Below are 23798 nucleotides of genomic sequence, written 5' to 3'. Positions count from 1 at the left end.
ACACACACATTCCATGGGCAGTGTTTTCATGGCAGTTCTTTTAACATAAACCAACTTCGGTTTGTCATCACATTACCAGCGCTATCTCTTTAAATGTTGTGAAATTGCCAATCAATCAGGGAGATGATTGATGCCAGGGAAAAACCTGTGCAAACGAAAGAAAGAACTGAAAGAGAATCACACTGCATATTACATCAGTGGAAGACATTAACACATTGCATATTCAGCCTGTAATGTGAGACGTTAGGCAGCCAGCCCAGCCATCAGCCCCAAGACACATCGCAGATGAATCAGTCCAGAGGTGACAACACAGCTATTCCATCTAGAAGACAAGGAATGTTATTTAGTACGGAGAGACTGAAAGCTGACATTTGGGAACGTTTTTTGTTTTATTGGGAAAGTGTATTTTTCTTGTTTTTGTACTTCTACTACTGGGTTTATCTGTTCGTCAAGCCCTATAAAGTTTAGAAGAGGTATTTTTCTTGTTTTTGTTCTTCTACTACTGGGTTTATCTGTTCGTCAAGCCCTATAAAGTTTAGAAGAGGTATTTTTCTTGTTTTTGTTCTTCTACTACTGGGTTTATCTGTTCGTCAAGCCCTATAAAGTTTAGAAGAGGTATTTTTCTTGTTTTTGTTCTTCTACTACTGGGTTTATCTGTTCGTCAAGCCCTATAAAGTTTAGAAGAGGTATTTTCCTCTTAGAAGAGGTATTTTGAGTACCGAAGTGTGAGTTGGTTTTTGAGCTGTCGTTTTTGTTCCTAATTGAAACATGCAAAGAAAAGCATCATTCTGTGACTATGAGAAAAAACACTATCATGCAGAATGAAAAAAATATTTAGATTTTTAAATGTTTTAAGTACTTTCTTTCACATATGTTCAGTGGGTAAAGTGTATCAAAATCCTCTTCCTGTGCTTTTCAATACATCATCTACATCAATCCCTGAATTGACCTGTTGAACAGCTATTTTATATGAAGCAGATAATTGCCACCTCTGGGTATATAGGTCTAGACCATCTTCAGTCACTGGTGTAATTAACGTTATATTTACGGTGTATGAAGGTACTAAATGTTTGGCCACTTTGGAGCAGCAGGGTACAGGTAGAGGCTCAGTGTGATAATAAAACACACACTCTGTCAATGTAATGACCCACTGTTCTGTTACACCGTCTGATGACTGGAGCTGTGTGTGCTTGTGCGTGTGTGTGTGTGTGTGTGTGTGTGTGTGTGTGTGTGTGTGTGTGTGTGTGTGTGTGTGTGTGTGTGTGTGTGTGTGTGTGTGTGTGTGTGTGTGTGTGTGTGTGTGTGTGTGTGTGTGTGTGTGTGTGTGTGTGTGTGTGTGTGTGTGTGTGTGTGTGTGTGTGTGCGAGTGCACACAAATCCTTTCACTGTTCACCTGGTGGCCTAAGAATTATGAAAAGTCATTGGTTCACCAACTTTGATTCCTCTTTCTTTGGAAATAGATGTCTTGCTAATGACAGGATAGGAGCTTTCCTCTGTAAAGTGCTTCGGCATAACAACATCGTTAGAAGAGATGTGTGTCTGATTCAGATGTAGAGCAGGAAGGGACAATACTTTGTTTAGTTTAGAGGCGAGTCTTTTCGAAGACGATCAAGAGCAACAGATGGCTGCATATGTATAAATAAGTCCCTCTCTTTTCTGAGAAGGAGATCACTGCATTTTGATAGTGCTTTTAATGACCCATGAAGACAGAGTAAATTGTAAGCTGTTTCATAACAGTTTTTTGGGGGGTTTAGAGCTAAACATTTATTAACAGGTGTCTTGACAATTACTGGACAAGGTTTCAGTGAGGATTAATATCTGAGGTTGGAGGATAAGATGGGGAATTACAAATATTATGTAAGGGATGGATACAAATTGACAGAATTTGTACCTGGAGGAAAATGGTGAGGGTCATGCTTTTTCAATTTCAATCAAGGGGATGGTTTAGTATTTTTTAAATCTAGTTGGGTCATGTAATTTGTAATTGATGACATTTCAATATTTCTGAGTGTTATATATACTGAACAAAAATATAAACGCAGCATGCAACAATTTCAACGATTTTACTGAGTTACAGTTCAGTTACAGTAATGAAATCAGTCATTTAAAATAAATTCATTAGGCCCTAATCTATGATCTCACATGACTGGGCAGGGGCGCAGGGGAGTCAGGCCCAGCCAATCAGAATGAGTTTTTCCCCACATAAGGGCTTTATTATAGACAGGATACTCAGTTTCATCAGCTGTCCGTGTGGCTGGTCTCAGACGATCTCGCAGGTGAAGAAGCCTGATGTGGAGGTCCTGGGCTGGCGTGGTTACACATGATCTGCGGTTGTGAGGTCGATTGGACGTACTGCCAAATTCTCTAAAACGATATTGGAGGTGGCTTATGGTAGAGAAATGAACATCCAGTTCTCTGGCATAAGCTCTGGTGGACATTCCTGCAGTCAGCATGCAAATTGCACACTCCCTCAAAACTTGAGACATCTGTGGCATTGTGTTGGGTGACAAAACTGCACATTTTAAAGGGGCCTTTATTGTCCCCAGCACAAGGTGCACCTGTGTAATGATCATGCTGTTTAATCAGTTTCTTGATATGCCACACCTACAGGTGGATGGATTATCTTGGCAAAGGAGAAATGGTCACTAACAAGGATTTAAACGAATTTGTGCACATTTTAGAGACATAAGATTTTTGTGTGTTGAACATTTCTGGGATCTTTTATTTCAGCTCATGAAACATTGGAACAACACTTTACATGTTGCCTGTATATTTTTGTTCAGTATAATTAGTTGCTATAGGGCTAGATATCGATGTATGCCCGATGCTGCCCCTCATTTCTGATTCTCCTCTGGGCACGCAATAGGCTATTTATTCTGGTCTTAATCAAATGATCCATAGCCCATAGGCTATAGGCTACGAAGTGCATACTTGGAGAAGCACAGAGCAAATTTAGATTTCTAAGATAGCTGCTGGGATGGTGTAAATAAAACTAGGCTGCATTACACACAGCAATGGATATTCCAACCCTGAGCCCTGGCCTGTTCTGCTCTTGCTGATCAAATCCTTTCTTGTGTGGTGCCTAACGAATGCTGTGCTGTGTAGGCCTACAGTGGCAGTTCAGGAGGAGGGTCAAATTAGCCCTAGTCCAAAAATTGCAATATCTTGAAGCAGACTAGCCTATAGCCTATGTTCTGTTCAGTTTGAGAAAGAGAGCCCGAAGATGAGGAGGACTGGAGGTCAACTTTGATAACTTGATACTATTATTATTGATTTGGAAAAAAAACAGTATGTCTCTTGCCCGTTATGTATTTATCAGATTTATTGACTGCACAGATTCGAGTAACTAGTTGGTGCTGAAACTTGAAGCAGCAGCCGTGGTACAACAATGGGAAATGGACATCTCATTGTGCTGAAAGTAGGCAAATTCCAGTAGGCATAATTCATTTCAATCCTTTTAATTTTTTTGTTATTAGACTTGACTAACGACAAGAGGGCTTTGTGTTGGGGCATATTTCTTCCAATTTAAGAAATGAGGTAGGCCTACCTGTTTGACAGACTAAATTTGGCTATAGGCTGCTATATCAATATACAGTATTTTTGTCGGACAATTCCTCCACCCACCATGCACTCTTTAATTAGCTTACCTCCATGTCAGTTCCATAGGCCTACCTTGTTATTAAAGCAAAATGGCAAAAAGAACAGGCCTACCCCTTGTTAGCTTAATATTTTGAAGAAAATAAAACAGATACCATTTAAATGAAAGGATCTATAACAGAGCTTTGGTGCGGGATTCTTTATGCTACAAACAAGCTGTAAAATACCAGAGAAAGACTCCGATGAATATTGGGATATCATTGTATCATTTATTTGACATTCAGAGGCTGAGCTACAACCTTCTACAGCCAAGGAGACAAAAGATATACTTTGCTTGGGAAGTAATCTAATTCTGTCACTATCTATTGATTCAGCTATTCACTTTCTGTACAGTAGATGATTAAAACCAGACAGCTTTTAGGGAAACACTTGTGACCTTCTCTCATTGGGTTAAGCAACTGAAGAAGAGTAGCCAGCAGTTGAAGCTTAAATGTTTCTGCGTTGGTAGGCCGATTCTGGGGTGGGAAGGTAGGCCTAACTTTTGAAAGAACCAAGATCAGATTCCCAATGATGTGTTAGATTTAATTATTTGCAAACAGGGACAGTTTCTTTGCAAACAAGAAACACTGATTTGACATTGAAGAAATATAGTAAGATGAACACATACACATATCTCTATCCATTCTTAGCCTGTAATTTCGATAATTTTGTGTATTAAAAAACATTCTGCTAATATGTAAAATTACTTAGAATTGCATGACAGCCTATTAAATGCATGTTTTTCTATCATGCAAGGCTTTTACTATAAAGGAGATCTTTCCACCCCTCCTCTTGTCCACGGTGGTCTGTGAACCCACAACCTTCTGGCCCGCAGCCCTCTGCACTATCAAAATTAATGCGTTGCCATGTAATGCTTAAAGGAGGAAGAACAGTTTCTAAACTGCATATCTAAGGCCCTGGTCTGTCCAAGAAGTGAGGCTAAAAGGTAGGCATGTTCTCTGCTATCCACTTTGTTTTAATTATTATTTTAGGTATAGGGGAGGTTCACTTGTTTTTTTTTCAAGCGTTCAGGGAGAGTTTAGGTCAAATATATTCTGCTGAATAGAGGGGTATCCATTTTCTTTTCAGAGAGGTCCGATGTTCTCCATGTAACCCTTATTATAAATAACATTCACTCCCTAACTACTTGCATTGTTATGGCATATCACATGTTACTGACTGTGTGGAACTGTGACTGTCTCCAGCGTTTCTATCAGCTTGATTTTATAAGCAGCAGTACACAATCTAACCCACTACTTTATTACAAGGCACTTTATTTGCACACCTGATTAATTCATGAATTAAATATCAATGAAATAGCAACAAAGCTACATTTTAAAAGTATTTCCTGTTCCATGTGGATAATTGTCAGCATGTGCAGTTAGCTGCACATGTCACGCCCTGACCATAGTTTGCTTTGTATGTTTCTATGTTTTGTTTGGTCAGGGTGTGATCTGAGTGGGCATTCTATGTTGTATGTCTAGTTTGTCTATTTCTATGTGTTGGCCTGATATGTATTTACATATTTAGGTAGCCTGTTTTGTATTGTGGGTTGTGGGTTATTGTTCCTGTTACTGTGTTCCTGTGTTTGTGTTGTTACTTTACGGGACTGTTTCGTCTTCGTTTGTTTATTTCGTTATTTTGTTTGTTTCAAGTATTCATATTAAAATGGATACTCACCACGCTGCATCTTGGTCCGACATTTCTTACTCCTCGTCAGAGGAGGACGAAGAATTCCGTTACAGCACTGAACATAGCACTGACTGCAGAATGTTGCCTATAACTACAGGGTAACACTTTACTCGACACCCAGCATCATAACACACTATGACATGGTCTTAACCATGTCATAATATGCCATAACAGCTGACATAACTTGTCATAACCTGTTATAATATGGTCATAACACTGTCATATGTTTAGACTTGTTGTGACATGTATTGCTTTATTTTGTGGCTGGTTATGATGTTCATAATGCTTCTTGACAGTGTCATAAATTATATTTCTTAGTCCAAGTAAAGTGACACAGGATGGCCATAATGCTTCATGACAATGTCATAACGTGTATTTTCTGGAAGTTATTTAAAATATGATGGAAAATAATGAATTACAACAAAAATAAATGACTTAAGAAACAAACTTTCAAACGAAAGGAATCTTCTTGGCAGGGAATATACACATTTGAATAAATGTGGGTTTTGACACTCCCATGTAGGTGTAATAACCAGCCATAAAATATAGAAATAAACAGTATGTCACAACAGATGTAAATATATGTTTCATGACAGCGTTATGACCATATTATGATGTGGTTATGACTATGTCATGTGTTATGACGATGGGTGTCAAGTAAAGTGTTACCAACTACGGTATATACATATATATAAACCTATGATATAATGCCTGAGCAGTTCTTTCCGAGTAAATAAAGAAAGGCTCACTTCAGAGTTTGTTGAGGACAAATATAAAAGCATTGATAAATATACATGAACCAGCCCTGCTTCTAGCTTCTGGGTCGTATCTCAGCCAAGTTATTGAGAAGGAGGAGAGATACTTCTCGCAACCTTTGGTGATTGTCATTATATAACCCGTTCTTATCATCTATCTTACGTGCTGCATAACGCCCACCTGGGGCATACCTCTGCATCCTTCACACATGTTGACAGGAGCCTCGTCTTTTGACCTTGTCTCCCACTGAAATAACGATTTTACTTAAGATTATAGCGCCTGTTTCTGCCTCTATAGTGTAAATTGTGTACAGTCTGTAAATACACTTCTCGACTTCAGGACTGATATGCTGCTGTGCGTTCACTGTTGTTCAAGTAATACTCGTACCTCATTTTATACAATCAATCAATACATTTGTGTTTCTGTGATACAGTATGAGCAAACACATTCACAAGATATTCTATACATTGACGCTCGTGATACTTGAACTAATAGCCTACTGTGATGAAACGTCGGATTCAGTCCAGGGCTAAGTCTGATCCAGCATTATCAACACAACTCTAGTGATATATGTAATAAACATGGAGCAGAAAATAGAAAACACATTGACCTACATTTGAATAGTATATAGGAATCCAGTGAAACACACTGTACCACTGTGTTGAGATAACAAAGGTTTCGCCTTCAATACGCGGATACGTCATGTCAATACATGTTTGGTTGTATGTAGAGAAAATGCAATGAACGGCATAAGAAATGCACAGGCACTTCTTTTCTAAAAGGGTCAGAGTGACCTATAGTAAGGTGGATGGATTTCCTCTGAACTATTGACTGGTTGTCTTAAGTGAAAGGAACCTGAGAAGTCTTGTATCAAAACAATCAATTCCTAAAGGTAGAGTATTAAAGCCACAAGAAATTAGCCTTTTTTTGTTGTTGTAGAATCGTTCCGCAGTCAGTGGGTGTGTCCAAATGGCATCCTATTCCCTATATAGTGCATATGGGCCCTGGTCAAACGTAGTGCACTAAGGAGATAAGGTACCATTTCTGACGCACATGTGAGTATCCTCGAATCATACTGAACCCAGTGAAACTGTGGTCTTTCTAGTTAATGTTCAATCTTCCATGATTCAAAACAGATTGAAACATACCCTACAGAAGAGATGCATTGTCTTAATCTCTTCATGGCCAAAGGCATGGCAAAGTCATCCACACCTCTGTTCAAGTTATGTTTGTCATTTTAAACCATGGTAAAAATCTACCACATGTTGCAACAGAGAACAGAGGGATACATGTCCACAGCAGAACAGTTGACACCTTAGGCTACCCGTCAAGCCATGGTCAGCCATTAGAGATGATAGCTCATGTTATTTTGACAGTCGGGAGAAGCGAATCTGCTGCCAGGACTAAACTCTAAACCCACTCGTTATGACCCGCAGTTAAGAGTTTCTTCTTAGAGAGCCCACAGCTTGAATGTCATTCTTCTTTCCACAACTTTGTATAACATGCAGCTCTCAAAGTGAGCTTAAATGCACTCTCCTATGTCTAATTTATACAATCGGTTCTGTTGAAAGTACAATAAAGGGTGCCTATGTATGTAGCATATCAGTTTTACCCCCAAGCCGGAGTTCATACAATGGAAACTAATATATGGTATTTGTATATATTTGCATATTGATGGGCTATTTAGTTTGGGCACATTTTTATTCTACAATTTAACAAGAGAAGGACTGTTATTAATGTTCTCTCTGCATTGTAATTCAGATCGTTGCTGGCTCGTGTCACATCGAACAACATATAGCCGCGCGCTGTGGAATCAGCACCATGGATAGTTCCAGCTGTTCCGCTCACTCCAGGCTGGAGCACCCGCCCCTTCTAATGACTGACGCTACATTGCATTTTCTTGAACACTGATCGGGAACCAATAGTAGAGGAGCTGGAATGAGCCCTCGTTGCTAGTGGAGACATTCCGGGGGAGCTTTAAAGAGCTTGTTTACAGAACGGAGAGAGCCTCTAGGTTGGCGGTGTTGCATGCGAGGGGTCTGCAAGGTGACGTTGAATATATAGGCTACTACACGGATGGGATAACGGAATTCGTACCTGAGACACCCGCGCACAGACAATTTTTGGTCGTTGTTACAGCTTAGAACTACTTATGTGATGTTATAGTGGTTGCGAATGACATTGTCGCATTCCTTTTCGTTAAAAAATAATAATAATTTACCGTTACTAGTTTTGGTGGGGGCAAGTGTTGGGAATAAGGCGAGGTTTTAGAATTGTATCACTGCCGAATTATTTTGTGGACGGCGTGGACCAACGGCACGGGACGAAATGGATAACGAAAAGTACTTACCAGAGCTGATGGCAGAGAAGGACACACTGGAACCCACGTTTCATCACTCTCTACGACTTCTAGATCAAGGTAAGACAAGAAAACATCCCAATTTATTATGGGACGTTTGTACTGTATAGCTTAGAATACTAACCTATACTGTTTGGGGTACGTTGGTTCCTATGTTGTTTGGGTTATGTTGGTTCCTATGTTGTTTGGGTTATGTTGGTTCCTATGTTGTTTGGGTTATGTTGGTGCCACTTTGACCTAATATTACACTTCAAAGACATATTTGAAGTTTTAATTAGGCGCTGTCCCAAATGGACCATAATACAGAACATATCCACGCTCAGGCTATTTGATGTATTCCAGAACCAGCACACTTTATTCGACTAAGGGCTTGTTGATTAGTTGAACATTTGAATAACTGTCTGGAATACATCAAATGGCCTAAGTGGAGTGGCTGGCGGTTGCCTAGTCTACGCTAAAACATGCCACGCCTTTCTGTTAGCCTATACATAAATACACATTCAGTCATAATTGTAAATCACCACTCTACTTATACAATGTAGGCCTACAGTATTTGGTAACACTACATGTCTCTATGTGTGCATACTTCTACTATGATAAACTGAAAACAATGTAGGAGCGTCTCCAAGTAGCTCAGTCATCCAGCACTGAGACGTGTAAATGATAATGCTAACAGTGAAATCAACACATTCTCATTATAAGTTGGATTTGTTTTCCCCTTTGAAGAACTTGACTTGATTCTAATGCAATTTGAGCAGATAGAGGCGCGTGTTCCACAGTGATTTGAATCGAAGACTGTTTAATTAATCCATTGCTGAGACGTCTGTGCGCGCTGAGCGTACTGTTGGCTTTGAAGCTGAATTTTACAATACTTCCAGACGCACCCCCTCGCGTCCACTCTTGTGAGAAGAGCACCGGAATAGTATCCAAGTACATCCTTTAAATACCACTTGTAAATGAGCTTTGTGTCTAGTGCTGTCTGCCTGGATTTCAGAAAATAAAATCCTATTTGCAGAATGTCTCTATCTCGCTAAGCTTTGAAAGCTTTTCATTTGTATAGTAGGCTACTGGCCATCTACTTTTAATGGTCAGGTATGACTTTAACGACAGCTACTGATGTAAACTTTACATTAACAGTTGTTGAACTGTACCTATACCTGACATATAGGAGATAAATAAGTAGACTACTGGATATAATATTCCTATCGAGTAAGATGCAAATGTATGGTTTGGTGAACCGTGCTCGACTAAGAGTATACATGCCTGAGATCTGACGACTTGCGTTAACTCCAAGAGCTAATGCCTAGGCTTTAGCTCAGCAGGCTAACACAGTTGTGTGACATGCAGGAGCCTCTCTGTACCCAGTCCCATTTTGTACCCATTATGGATAGATTGTTCAGTTTTAAGAAAGTGAAATAGCCTATAGCTAAAAGTATTGAGTTGGGCAATACGGGAAAGAATAGCTGAAAGCACTGAGTTAGGTTAATACCAGGACAGAAGGGCCTTTATGAATGTGTTTCGTTCGGCTCTCTCACTTAGAGCTGAATCAGTGTAGTCAGACGGAGATAAGAACGTATTTTACTCAGCACTTTCTCCTTATCAGCTGGTTTCAGTCTGTAAAATAGCTTTGGCCTTTTCCTCCAACACAGGTTTCTCAGCTTGCCATGTGATTTGAAGGAAATGTACATTTGGTTTAACGTAGCGCTCATTTCTTCGACAGAGTGTCGCTGAGGGTTCACGTAAGTTGTATAAATGAACGAGCCAATGCTTTCAATGGAGTTGGAGGAGTGTGATTCTGAATATTCCACAATTATTTCCACTGTGATATCAACTTTTGGATCCTATAATTTTAACAGATTCCTGGTGTCCCAAATGGCACCCTATTCCCTACAGTACATTTATTTTGACCAGAGCCCTATTGTAGTCAAAAGTAGTGCACTATATAGGGAATAAGGTGCAGATTGCCGTCGTATTTCATCAAACAAACAAGGCTCAGTTGTGCCGTGGGTCGGTCCGTAAGAGCCAGTAACAGTCAGTAATTGACCGTAACAGTCCGTAACAGTCAGTAACTGTCCATAACAGTCCGTAACAGTCCGTAACAGTCAGTAACAGTTTGCCACAAACTCCAAAATGTAAATACTGTTATGTCTTGATGCAATGGAACAGAGCACTACTTTAAGCACTTCTCTAATAACAATTATTCTGGCATCTTCCCCACCAGCTCTCGACTTGATTATTCAGTTTTCAGGGGAAACGAACAGAACCACAGAGAATAGGCACACAGGCAGACAGCGAGTGGTCGCATACTATGTAGATAACTGTATGTCTGGAGAGATACACATGCCGGGGAAGTTGGGGGGGGGGGGGGGGCTGTACTTGGAGATGGAAGTTTAGATACCTGTACCATACTGTAGGTATACTGTAGGGCGGCAAGTAGCCTAGCGGGTAGTGTGTTGGGCCAGTAACCAAAAAATCTGTCCGTGCCCTGAGCAAGGAACTTAACCCTAATTTGCTCTAGGGGCACCGTACTGCTACGTGTGACTCTTTAAAACAACACATTCACTGCACCTATCCAGTGTATGAAACAAAAAATAGGTACAATTAGATCTAATAGAAAAGCACGTCTGCTGGAAAACAATTCATAAAGTCCTCATACAGCCACTGATCCAGCTAGGCCTGTTTAGTAGTGACTCACTGCTGACGTTAATTGATATAAATATCTTATCATGCTTCTAATTAGATAAGTTGAAGACTTAATTTTCACTACAAGAATAGACACATTTTAAGGAATTCAACAGGACTGCTTTCGGCTGTGAGAACCTCACATAGAGTGTGAGTGACATTGTTGCAAAAGTTGTGTTTCGCTATGAGGCCTTTCTTGTTTTAAACTGCACAAACAGCATCTAATATTTCAAGGTTTAAATTTTTTTTAACTACCTGCTATATCTGCTTTAACCCGCTAGAACTTATTTCATTACATGCAGAACGTCCTGCTCACTCCGAACAGAGACCATCTCTATGGAGCCATCCCAGGTTCTGCACATGAGAAGTACAGCTCTTCCACTAGTTCTGTACGATACCCTCTATTATAATTGTTTGTTCCGCTGCAGGCACCCAGCACAGTGTTTGTATTACATTAAAGAGCTCCGCTTGGGTAGACTAGGTTAGGGCACAATGGAAGGAACCCAAAATAAAATGATCCTAGCAGTCCTGAACAAAGACATGAGCAGGTGTGTGGTGAAGTCCATTACAGAACTTCTTTCAGAACATCTCCTATAGCAGTTGGTTCATACATACAGTATATCCCTCTTCTCAACAGAAAGAGCAGCTTTGATTTGCCTCAAAATGTATTGCGTCTGTGTGCACTGCAGACTAGTGCTGTGTCTGGAAAAGCACCCAGCCTAACCCCTATATAATGCACTCCATTCGACCAATGGTAACAGTGGTCGTAGGTGCCGTTTAAGATGAGGGAGGACGTCCATTTTTTCATGTGCATGGCCTTATTTTTATTAAATCATATTGGATGACTGTCATTCATATTCCATTCACCCAGCGCAATATATCCCATTCACCCAGCGACATACATACATACACATTCAATACCGAATTTCTATTGGACACATTCAGGTATGTTTATCCCGTTTTGTTCTGTTTGCTTCTGTATAAGAAACGTTTTTTTTCAACAGAATCGGCGGAATGAATACACACCTGATCACACACAAACACAGTTCACTTTCATAGCAGCCACATACAAACAGCTGGATAATTCCTTTTCGCATCTATGTAAAATCAAAAGCTTACCTTGACATTGAAGAGTTCCAGAATTGGATAGCCATAGCCATCTAGATAAGACAACATCTCTCTCTGTTTGAGCCGGGTGTTTGAATAGGCTAAACTAGCTAGCTGCAGTCGCTAGCTAAGTAAGTAAAAGTGAAAGTGAAGAAAATACGAAATATGGCTAGCTCTCTCTCCCCTTCTCTTTTGCTTCTTAATTTTTGAAGAAATACATTTGTTCAAAACTGTTTAACTATTGTCTTTCTCTCTCTTTGAGTCAGCTACTCACCACACTTTATACACTGCAGTGCTGACTAGCTGTAGCGTATGCTTTCAGTATTACAGTAGATTCATTCTCTGATCCTTTGATTGGGCGGACAACATGTTAGTTCATGCTGCAAGAGCTCTGATAGGTTGGATGACGTCCTACGGAAGTTGTCATAATTACTGTGTAAGTCTATGGAAAGGTGTGAGAACCATGAGCCTCCTAGGTTTTGTATTGAAGTCAATGTACACAGAGGAAGAAGGAAGCTTGCTGTCCTCCGGCTACACCATGGCGCTACCCTACAGAGTGCTGTTGAGGCTACTGTAGACATTCATTGAAAAACAATGTTTTAATAAAGTTATTTGGTGACATGAATATATTTACTATAGTTTTAATGTTTCAATATTTTTATGAAAATCACTGAGGATGGTCCTCCCCTTCCTCCTCTGAGGAGCCTCCACTGAATGGTGATATTTTGGATGCATCCTAGGAACGCACGTCCAGCAGTGAGCAGAAATAGGCCTTAGCAGAGCATCAAAGCCTGAGATACTGTTGTGTTGCTAGGAAAACAGTGGCTGATAGTGATAAACATCAGTGGCTGGCGAGCACGCTGAGCTAGTGGACTACACAGGGAGACAGATACAGGACAGGAAGGGGTCCACTTACTCTGGGATCTGACCTACAGATGTACTGTTACGCTGTTGAACTCACAGGTGAAGTGAGAGAGAGTGAGAGAGAGAAAGAGAGAGCGAGACCCAGAAACCACTTTAAATTTTGACTAGTAGGTCAGGGTTGCAGTGGGTAAGGTGTTGAGTGGTGCTGTGTGTGAGCTATAGCTCAGAGGTCTGAGGTGTTTGCTGAGCGGTGGTTCACTCCTCTAGCTGAGGCATCCCAGAAGACTCTACAGGAGGGTGAGATGTAGGCCAGGCCTAACACAGACTGAGACAGTCACGCTTGGTCATAAAACCTAATGGCATGTCATTTATGGGACTGATTAGTTTACATGGCGGCATTGATCTCACTGTTAATGTGGGATGCGTGGAACACCCGTTATGTCACAGGTAATGAGGTGGCAATGCAGTAATTCAACAGTCTTCTCACCACCAGGACTCTAGGGTTGCGTCCCAAGTGGCACCTCACTCCCTACGTCCCGAATGGCATCCTATTCGAAAAGTAGTGCGGGCCCTTGTCAAAAGTAGTGCACTATATAGGGAATATTTAGGATGCGCTCTGACTGATCCAGGTTCATTAGCTAGTGGATAAAAACAAATGATTAATACTGTAATATTATACCCTATGGGTAAACAACGCAGTTATCTTTGTAGATTAATCAGTTACAGGGCCCTCCGTAAGTATTAGGACAGTGACAATTTAGTTGTTGTTTTGGCTCTGTACTACTGTATTTTGGATTATAAATGATACAATGACTATGAGGTTAAGGTGCAGACTGTCAGCTTTAATTTGAGGATATTTTCATCCATATCGGGTGAACTGTTTAGAAATTACAGCACGTTTTGTACATAGTCCCACCATTTTATGAGATAAAAAGTATTGCGACAAATGTGTATTAAAGTAGTAAAAAGTTGAATATTTGGTACCATATTTCTAGCACGCAATGATTACATCAAGCTTGTGACTCTACACACTTGTTGGATACATTTGCTGTTTGTTTTGATTGTGTTTCAAATTATTTTGTGCCCAATAGAAATGAATGGTAAATGTATTGTGTCATTTTGGAGTCACTTTTATTGTTAATAAGAATAGAATATGTTTCTAAACACTTCTACATTCATGTGGATGCTACCATGATTACGGATAGTCCTGAATGAATTGTGAATAATGATGAGTGTGAAAGTTACAGATGCATAAATATCATACCCCCAAGACATGCTAAACTCTCACCATTACAATAACAGGGGAGGTTAGCATTTTTGGGGGTATGATATTTGTGCGATGAAAATATGGATGAAAATACCCTCAAAATAAATGGAGTACAGAGTACAGATGGAGGACAGAGCCCAAAAAAATAATATCAATAGTATCACTGTCCCAATAATTCCATTGCTGGTTGATGTTTTCCTTTTGTAACCAGAGCAGATGAAAGCAACATTCACCTCCACAAATGCTGTTTACATACTGAATGAAGCAGTTAAGGGACCTCATGGGCAGCCTTAACTTTTCCCTTAAGTGGGAAATTCACCTTAAAATGTTTTGTGCAACTGACTGTTAAGGAAACTTTAAGGGAAAAGATAATGGGAAATTTAACTTTAGGTGTTTTATGCAACCGGGCCCAGGCCCTGTTGTTACCTCATATCCCAGCGATAATGCCTTGCATTATGCCTGAGAAGGAAACACTTACATTTTTCAACTTGCCATTGGCTCAACCATTAGCTCAACTTACCCCATTGCCATTGGATCAACCAACCCCATGTTAAACATTTTGACTATTAGCACACACAGCTACAAGGATTCACTTTCATGTTAGGTTTAGGACCTCATATTGAAGCTTATAGAGACCCCAACTGATGTATAGAACAATATTTCAATAATTTATTTAGTTTAGATACAAGCATCATGAAACCGCAAGCACAATAATTTCATTTGACTTAGTGAAAATCCATTTTTTGGACCTTGCTTACCACTTTTTCCATGTGGTTTCTTCCTTCACAGATGACAGCTTCCTAAATATTTGGTCAAATTATTCATTTTGAGTATGGTTTCCTAGAAACAAGGGCAAGGGTTTCCTAGAAACAAGGGCAAGGGTTTCCTAGAAACAAGGGCAAGGGTTTCCTAGAAACAAGGGCAAGGGTTTCCTAGAAACAAGGGCAAGGGTTTCCTAGAAACAAGGGAAAGGGTTTCCTAGAAACAAGGGCAAGGGTTTCCTAGAAACAAGGGCAAGGGTTTCCTAGAAACAAGGGAAAGGGTTTCCTAGAAACAAGGGCAAGGGTTTCCTAGAAACAAGGGCAAGGGTTTCCTAGAAACAAGTGGCTCAACTTACCCCGCTCTATGTATTATATCTCACACGATTTCTCAGGAAGAATCCACATCATCCGGCTTCTTTCTGTTATGATGTGCACTTTTATTGCATGCCTTCCAATTAAACCCAGTGGCTTGGAAAAGGTGCTTTGCATTAATTTTTTTCGTTAAAAATGAGTAGGTGTTTAAAGCTTTGAGTTTTTCGTTGTCAGCAGCTGCTGATGCTCCAGTTTGTCATGGTATAAGGTGGGGCAAGGATCAGAGCAGCAGTCACACAGAGGAAGCACCTCTCTGCATCTTATCACTGCTTTCAATGGAAGATTAACTGAAATGAATTAGCTGGTAACAGAGTCAACATAAACAGTCACACAAAACTAATTGAAATAAAGAGAAACCTGATATCTCCTTGATGGCAAACTAGCCCCAGGCGTGACACGCTGATATGGTCATGATAGCTGGCCTACTAGGACACCATTGGACAAAACCCTATGGACAATACAATTTTATGCAAACATGATAGTTTAAAATACAATAAATAGTGATAAAAAATGTACATCTCTTCCCCTACCCAGCTGGTCAAGCTGCTATCCATATTTAACAGTCCTATATAGCCTCTCATCGCTGTCTTAAATAATGCACCAGTGCTTATTTAGAGAGGGCAATTGTAGCCAGAGAGCCCCAGATCTGAAAAGAGATTGTTTAAGCCCAGATGCAGTCAGAAAGTGTTGAGGTCTTCAACTCAACCAGAAGCACCAGTTACCAGCTACCAGTGCAGACCTCCAACTCCTCTCCACTCCTCTCCTCTCCCCAGCCTTATGGCCGCAGGGCTTAACACAGCCCCTCAGCTCTCCTCTCCTCTACTCACCACCAGTACGTTACTTTAGCTCCTATATTAATCCAGGGCAAACTGTGTTCTCCGCCAGGCTCGCCCGCCGCAATTATAAATCCATTAATCATATTCTTATTGGATGATAATGCACTGATGTCTGCCCAAGACAGCACAAAGACATCAGTGTGGGATTAGACTGGATTAGACTGGGAGCTAGAGAGAGACAGAGAGAGAGAAAGAGCTCTGGTATGTGGGCATGTGTTTATTGTAGTTACAGGCAACTGGAAGAGGTAAGGGTTCACATCCCCTGGGGGAATGTTCTTTGTGAAGGATTGGACTAAAACTCAGTTAAAAAAGGGAAAATGCATTAGGGGGGAGGAGGAAAGTGACGAGTGGAATGAAATTGGAATTGAAATAGAAAAAATAAAAGGAAAAGTGGTAATGGAAAAAATTGCTAGATGGGAAAATGACAAAAAAATGATATATATATGATAGAGAAAGGCAGGTTAAGGTGTAGACCCCTGCTTTCATTCCATACCCTCTGAATCTCCTAGAACCATTTTATGTGTCTAAAAAACATTTCATGGTGAGGTTAGTTTATGTGTTAAGGTGAATAGCTGAATAGGCAGATGCATCTTGCGCATACCGGGTCCCTCTGAGTGAAACGATGTGGTTGTATAGCTGCGGGGAGAAAGACAAGTGTAAATGTACCACTTGTTCAGAAGATGGGGAAGGTGTAAATTCAATGCTTATTCATTTTTGTCACCAGCATCGCATTTCAAATTCAGCTTTTTTATCACTCATGTAAAAACCAGACAGCAGTCTTCACACATTGAACAGTGTTTAATTTGTCCCCAACCCTGCTAGCTTGACCGATTCAATGTATACCAGAATGAGAATGAGACCCATAAGAAAATGCTGTTGTATGTTTTTGCTCTCTGACCAGGAGTATCAAGTTGTCTAAAAATAGTTCTGCACATCTGAACACTGTCACTCCTCTCTGTCTCTTCTCTGTATATCTACCTGCTTTCTAACAGTGATTAGAATCCTGTCAGATTCAATGAACTGCCATTGATCTCGCTCATAGTCTGCTTCACTGTGAAGTAGTTGGGTGTATTTGTCCTCGTTTTGAAAAGGGCCCTTTTCAGTGGCCTTACCTTGATCTCTCTCTTTCTCCGACAGCTTCCTTCCTTTCCCCTCCTTCCCTCTCATCTCTTCCCTCTCTTCTTCCCTTCATATATTCCCTCTCACTTTATTTACACTGTGTTGGGTCGGTTGGCACCTTATTTTGAGGGGATTGGTTCAGGATTAGCCTTCCCGCCTTCCCAGCGGATCCCATCCATTTTGTTGTAATCCAACTAAATTTAATTATGTTTATCGTTCCACCTTGCTGGAGCCCTGGACCGTCAGGCAGCGCAGCTCCACTTCAGTCAGATAAGGAGCACCTTGCCGTGCCTCGCTCGCTTCTTGTGCACCTTGTGTTGCTGGCACTATGTCAAATGGCACCCTATTATAGTGACCTACTTTAGACGAGAGCCCTAGGGGCCCTGGTCAAAAGTCATGCACTTCATAGGAAATAGATTGCCATTTGGAAAGCATCCTAAGTCACCTAGACTCTTGGTAAATAAATAAATACCTCCCCAATAATCAGCCTGCTTTGCTCTATGACGTGCCACTCAACATGTTTTTTCCTTTCAATATGTGTGGTATTAGGTCAAGCCAAGCAGATCTAATACTGAGGATGTAAACCTATATCTTCTGTAGGGTGAGCTTCAACCAGCTGCAGCTCTGTAAGGTGATAGAAAAGAGGCCCGTATTTCATATAAAGCTGAAGTGTTCTCACTGTGTATACAGTTTCCTTTATTACTTTGGTGGGCCTAATCCCCAACATGCAATATGAGAAGCTCACAATACAAACCTAAAAATAGTAATGTAAGCAGTGCATGCATTGACTGACTCAGAAAGAGATAATTCATAAGAGGCTCCAAGAGAACTCAGACCTAGTTTTAGGTAGAACTTTATTATTTTCTTGAGTTCAGCCATTGTGGTCCAACAGCATTAAATTTATGATGAGATTAAATGCATTCAGAGGATTCCCAGTAAGCAAAATAGCGTTGAAAAGATGTCTAAAATCTGTGTTTCCTAGACGTTGAAGTTAGGCTCATGTTAGGTTCTGAATGAAAGGTGAACAGTCTTTTTGGGGCGATTAAAATATGTATTTTCCGGACGTTGGAAATACGCCTTTTCTGGACGTTGAAATCAGGTACATTTTCGTTTTTTACTGAAGGGTGAAAATATGTTATTTACAGACGTTGAAAATACATATGTTTTTGTAATTAATTATATGGCCAAATTTCAGCTGCACATACATTCTCAATTAAGTAAATTTCATATCACAGTAATATTTTATCCATATAATATAGGAAAAAGGAGCCAACTGAAGATCGCAACATAGAATATTTATGCTTATTGCTTATTGCTTTTTAGGCCATTTTACAGAATAAGCCAACAGAACACTTCAAATGCAATAACATTCCCAGTAACAGTTACAGAAATATGTTTTTCTTGCTATGACTGTGATATGTTGTTTATCTACCTTAATTGAATGCACTGACTGTAAGTCACTCTGGATAAGAGTGTCTGCTGAATGACCAAAATGTAAATGTAAAAACAAACACTTGCTAGGCATGTGGGGTATTATTCTAATGAGCTCCGCCCACAAACAAGTGAAAATTTGGCTGGTCCAGACCAGACCATATCTGAACAGCACAATTCAGTATAGTAGAGTACTGTACAGTGCAGGACAGTACAGTTGTATTCAGTACAGTAGAGTAGAGTACAGTATGGTACCATACAGTACAGTAGAGTCTAATTTAGTAGAGTACAGTACATTAGAGTTGAATTTAGTAGAGTATAGTAAAGTGAGTTTATTTCCGTAGAGTGCAGTCGAGTAAAGTAGGGTACAATACAGTACATTATACTGTACTATACTTTATTGTGCTGAACTATACTTTACTTTACTGTACTCTACTATGCTCTAATGTATTTTACTCTACTCTACTGTACTATACTCTACTTTAATTTACTGTACTCTACAGTACTGTACTGTAATGTACTATACTCTGCTGTGCTCTACTGTACTGTACTGTGCTGTACTGTGCTGTCCAAACTTGTGAAACATAGATGTCTATGATTGGTTCAGATTTTGGTCCGAACAAGTCCAAATCTGAACCAATGATAGACGTCTATGTTTGGGCCAAATCAAGGCCAGTCCTGACAAAATCTGAACCAAACATAGACGTCTACGCTAAATCAAGGCCGGTCCGGAAAGGAAAATAAAAGACAGCCGGTCCAGAAAGGACCAAAACAATACGTCCAAAAGACGTCGCCGTCGGTCCGTGCTTAGTGGGTTTGGGCTGATAACTTACTGCACCATGATTCTTCTGTACGAACAGGAAGTGCAGTAAGGGGCTTATTCATTCTCACCCAGCACCATGTCAGTGTTATCATTTTTACTAAACAGCAGATGTTACACCACAACACACAAACAAAGACTAAAATAACAGTTTCTCTGTTTCCTGTGTGGAAAACTTTCCTCATTCATCTGCACTGTATGCTCTGATGAACTTACTGTTAAAAGAGCCACTAGGAATCATCTCTCATCTGAAGCTCTCGGTTTAAACTCTCTGCACGTCTCTCTGTCTCAATAAATAGCACTCAATGTCTTCAGGCTTTTAGTGCTTTGCTCACCTCGTGAAAACCCCCCACAAAATCTGAACATGGAGCTGGATGGTGGTGGTGTTGGTGGGTATGAATCTTTGAATCTTTCATGACTGAAGGTAGTGGAAGTAGGATATCAGTAAATTAAAGTTAAGTGCATTTTCTGGGTTTTTGGAGCAAGAGAATTTATCCTGTAATATACTGAGAGGAGGAGACTGGGGGAAGGGGAGTGGGAGAAAGGGGGGAGGATGTGGATGCTCATTAAGGCTAGCCCCGTCGCCAAGGGACCTCTTCTTGTTGTCCTGCTAGGCCACTTGCTTCACTTTGTCTCCCGTCTCTATTTTAAGAGGATGCTGTGAAAGCCTAATTGTATTCAGATTCTGGAGACATCTCTTCTCTTCAAGTTAAGGACCCATGGTGGACTCGTTCCTCATGTCTGCAGATCCCCATCTAACCAAAGGGCCCCGACAACCACACATGGTCGTCCACACTGCATTTAAAAAAAGTAGCACACCTGTCATGCGTTTGAAATAATGGCATTCAATCAACCTTAAAAGTGTTTAATGCCACAACTTTCAGACGGTTCAGATCGATGCTATGATTTACATTTCCTATCAATATATACCTGACAAAACAGCTAAAGACAACTGGCAGCAGGCATGACATTTGTATCTGTTTGTATCTGATTATCGCTGTGAGTATTGAATGCTTATTTACTATTATAGCTCCACAATAAAAGACTTGTGGATTCAAGTATGAATTGTTTCTATCCATAAAAAGGACACTTCAGTCCACTGTTGGTGAAGTCTGGTTTATAAACCCAATTATGAGAGATGTGAATGTTATTGAGAGTCTGAAGCGTTATTTTGACCATCATTACTAAATAAGACCCTTGCTGTGCTGTTGGCCCCCTGACAGCAACAGAAGAAACACACATACACACACAAACACACACACCAGATCCAGTGTGAGGGTTGTCGTTATGATGTCCCACTGTAGCTGGTCATATCCTCTCTCAACTGTGATTAGTCCATCTCGTCTGCTTGATGAGGATGTTGGTAATGATACGTAATGTTCAGTCCTGTTATTGTCCAGTACTTTACTCCAATTAGGGGAGGGTTGGTAGGGTTAGGGGAAAATAATAAAGGAACATACACTACATGAATAAAAGTATGTGGACACCTGCTCGTCAAACATCTCATTCCAAAATCATGGGCATTAATATGGAGTTGCCCCTCCCCCCTTTGCTGCTATAACAGCCTCCACTCTTCTGGGAAGGCTTTCCATTGGAACATTGCTGCAGGGACTTGCTTCCATTCAGCCGCTTTGTGCACGGGTGCATTGTCATGCTGAAACATTAAAAGGCCTTCCCCAAACCGTTGCCACAAAGTTGGAAGCACAGAATCATCTAGAATGTCATTGTATGCTGTAGTGTTAAGAGATCCCTTCACTGGAACTACGAGGCCTGGACCATGAAAAACATCCCCAGACCGTTATTCCTCCTCCACCAAACTTTACAGTTGGCACTATGCATTTGGGCAGGTAGCGTTCACCTTGCATCCACCAAACCCAGATTCGTCCGTCGGACTGCCAGATGGTGAAGCGTGATTCATCACCCCAGAGAACGCGTTTCCACTGCTCCAGAGTCCAATGGTGGCGAGATTTACACCATCCAGCCAACGCTTGGCATTGCGCATGGTGATATTTGGCTTGTGTGCGGCTGCTCGGCCATGGAAACCCATTTCATGAAGCTCCTAACGAACAGTTATTGTGCTGACTTTGCTTACAGAGGCAGTTTGGAACTCAGTAGTGAGTGTTGCAATCGAGGACAGACGATCTTTACGCGCTACGCACTTCAGCACTCACCGGTCCCGTTCCGTGAGCTTATGTGGCCTACCATTTCGGGGCTGAGCCATTTTTGCTCCTAGATGTTTCCACTTCACAGTAACAGCACTTACAGTTGACCGGGGTAGCTCTAGCAGGGTAGACATTTGACGAACTGACTTGTTGGAAAGGTGGCATCCTATGATATCTTAAAGTAATGATGGACTGTCGTTTCTCTTTGTTTATTTGAGCTGTTCTTGCCATAATACGGACTTGATCTTTTACCAAATAGGGCTATCTTCTGTATACCACGTCTACCTTGTCACAACACAACTGATTGGTTCAAACGCATGAAGAAGGAAAGAAATTCAACAAATTAACTTTTAAAAAGGCACAGCTGTTAATTGAAATGTATTCCAGGTGACTACCTCATGAAGCTGGTTGAAAGAATGCCAAGTTTGCAAAGCTGACATCAAGGCAGAGGGTGACTACTTTGAAGAATCTCAAATATATTTAGCATTGTTTAACACTTGATTCCATCTGTGTTATTTCATAGTTTTGATGTCTTCACTATTATTTGACAATATAGGAAAATAAGGAAAAACCCTTGAATGCGTAGGTGTGTCCAAACGGTACTGTATAAATTTACAAAAAATATACGGGGGATTGGAAATGATGCAGACAATTAGATTGATGGAAACCACAATCTATTTGCAATATTAAAGCTGATCTACCCCCCCCCCCAAAAGATGAACTCCTGTAGATAATTTTTTATGGATGAAGTGTGGGGGCTGAGCGAAAACAAATCAAGTGTCACGTTCCTGACCTGTTTTCTCTTGTTTTGTATGTCTTTATTGGTCAGGGCGTGAGTGTTGGGTGGGCAGTCTATGTTTTCTATTTCTATGTTGGGTTTTGTGTTCGGCCTGGTATGATTCTCAATTAGAGACAGGTGTGTATCGTTTGTCTCTGATTGAGAGTCATACTAAGGCAGCCAGGGTTTCACTGGTGTTTTGTGGGTGTTTGTTTCCTGTGTTAGCGTTTGGGCCACACAGGACTGTTGCAGGTTAGTCACGTTTGTTGTTTTGTTTATTTGTAGTGTTTGTTGGTTTGCCATTAAAATCATGAATACCTCCTACTCCGCATCTTGGTCCGATCCATGCTCCTCCTCGTCTGAGGAGGAGAACGACATTGACAGCCGTTACAGAAACACCCACCAAACCAGGACCAAGCGGATTGGAGAAGGACGGCAAGAACCAAAGCAATGGAGAGAAGAGGAATGGACATGGGAGCAAATACTCAACGGAGAAGGACCCTGGGCTAAGGTGGGAGAGAATCGCCGCTCTCGGGAGGAGAAGGAGGCAGCCACAGCCCAGGAGCGCTGGTATGAGGAGGCAGCACGTAAGAGAGGCTGGAAGCCCGAGAGGCTCACCCAAAAATTTCTTGGGGGGGGGGCTAAAGGGGAGTGTGGCGAAGCCGGGTTGGTTACCTGAGCCAACTCCCCGGGCTTACCGTGGAGTGAGAGGGCGTCGTACTGGTCAGACACCGTGTTATGCGGTAAAGCGCACGGTGTCCCCAGTACGCGTGCTTAGCCCAGTGCGGGCTATTCCACCTTGCCGCACTGGGAGGGCTAGGTTGGGCATCGAGCCGGATGTCATGAAGCCGGCCCAACGTATCTGGCCTCCAGTACGTCTCCTCGGGCCGGCGTACATGGCACCAGCCTTGCAGGTGGTGTCCCCGGTTCGCCTGCATAGCCCAGTGCGGGCTATTCCACCTCGCCGCACTGGCAGGGCTACGGGGACCATTCAACCTGGTAAGGTTGGAGAGGCTCGGTGCTCAAGAGCGCGTGTCCTCCTTCACGGTCCGGCATATCCGGCGCCACCTTCCCGCCCCAGCCCAGTACCACCAGTGCCTACACCACGCACCAGGCTTCCAGTGCATCTCCAGAGCCCTGTTCCTCCTCCCCGCAC

General features: G+C 41.3%; 1 protein-coding gene across 2 annotated transcripts in view; it reads left to right on the top strand.

Moving 5' to 3' along the window:
* The first annotated feature begins 7961 nt into the window (after nt 1–7961).
* Nucleotides 7962–23798, top strand: part of LOC139558508 (KH domain-containing, RNA-binding, signal transduction-associated protein 3-like) — a 164069-nt gene continuing 148232 nt past the window's right edge. For both annotated transcript variants that reach the window (XM_071373671.1, XM_071373670.1), the window contains exon 1: nt 7962–8503. In XM_071373671.1, coding sequence (XP_071229772.1) covers nt 8413–8503 — 91 coding nt within the window. In that variant the 5' untranslated portion in view covers nt 7962–8412. The remainder of the gene's footprint in view (nt 8504–23798) is intronic.

Source organism: Salvelinus alpinus, chromosome 29, assembly GCF_045679555.1.
Source record: "Salvelinus alpinus chromosome 29, SLU_Salpinus.1, whole genome shotgun sequence".
NCBI lineage: Eukaryota > Metazoa > Chordata > Actinopteri > Salmoniformes > Salmonidae > Salvelinus > Salvelinus alpinus.
This window is presented reverse-complemented; position numbering and strand designations above follow the sequence as displayed.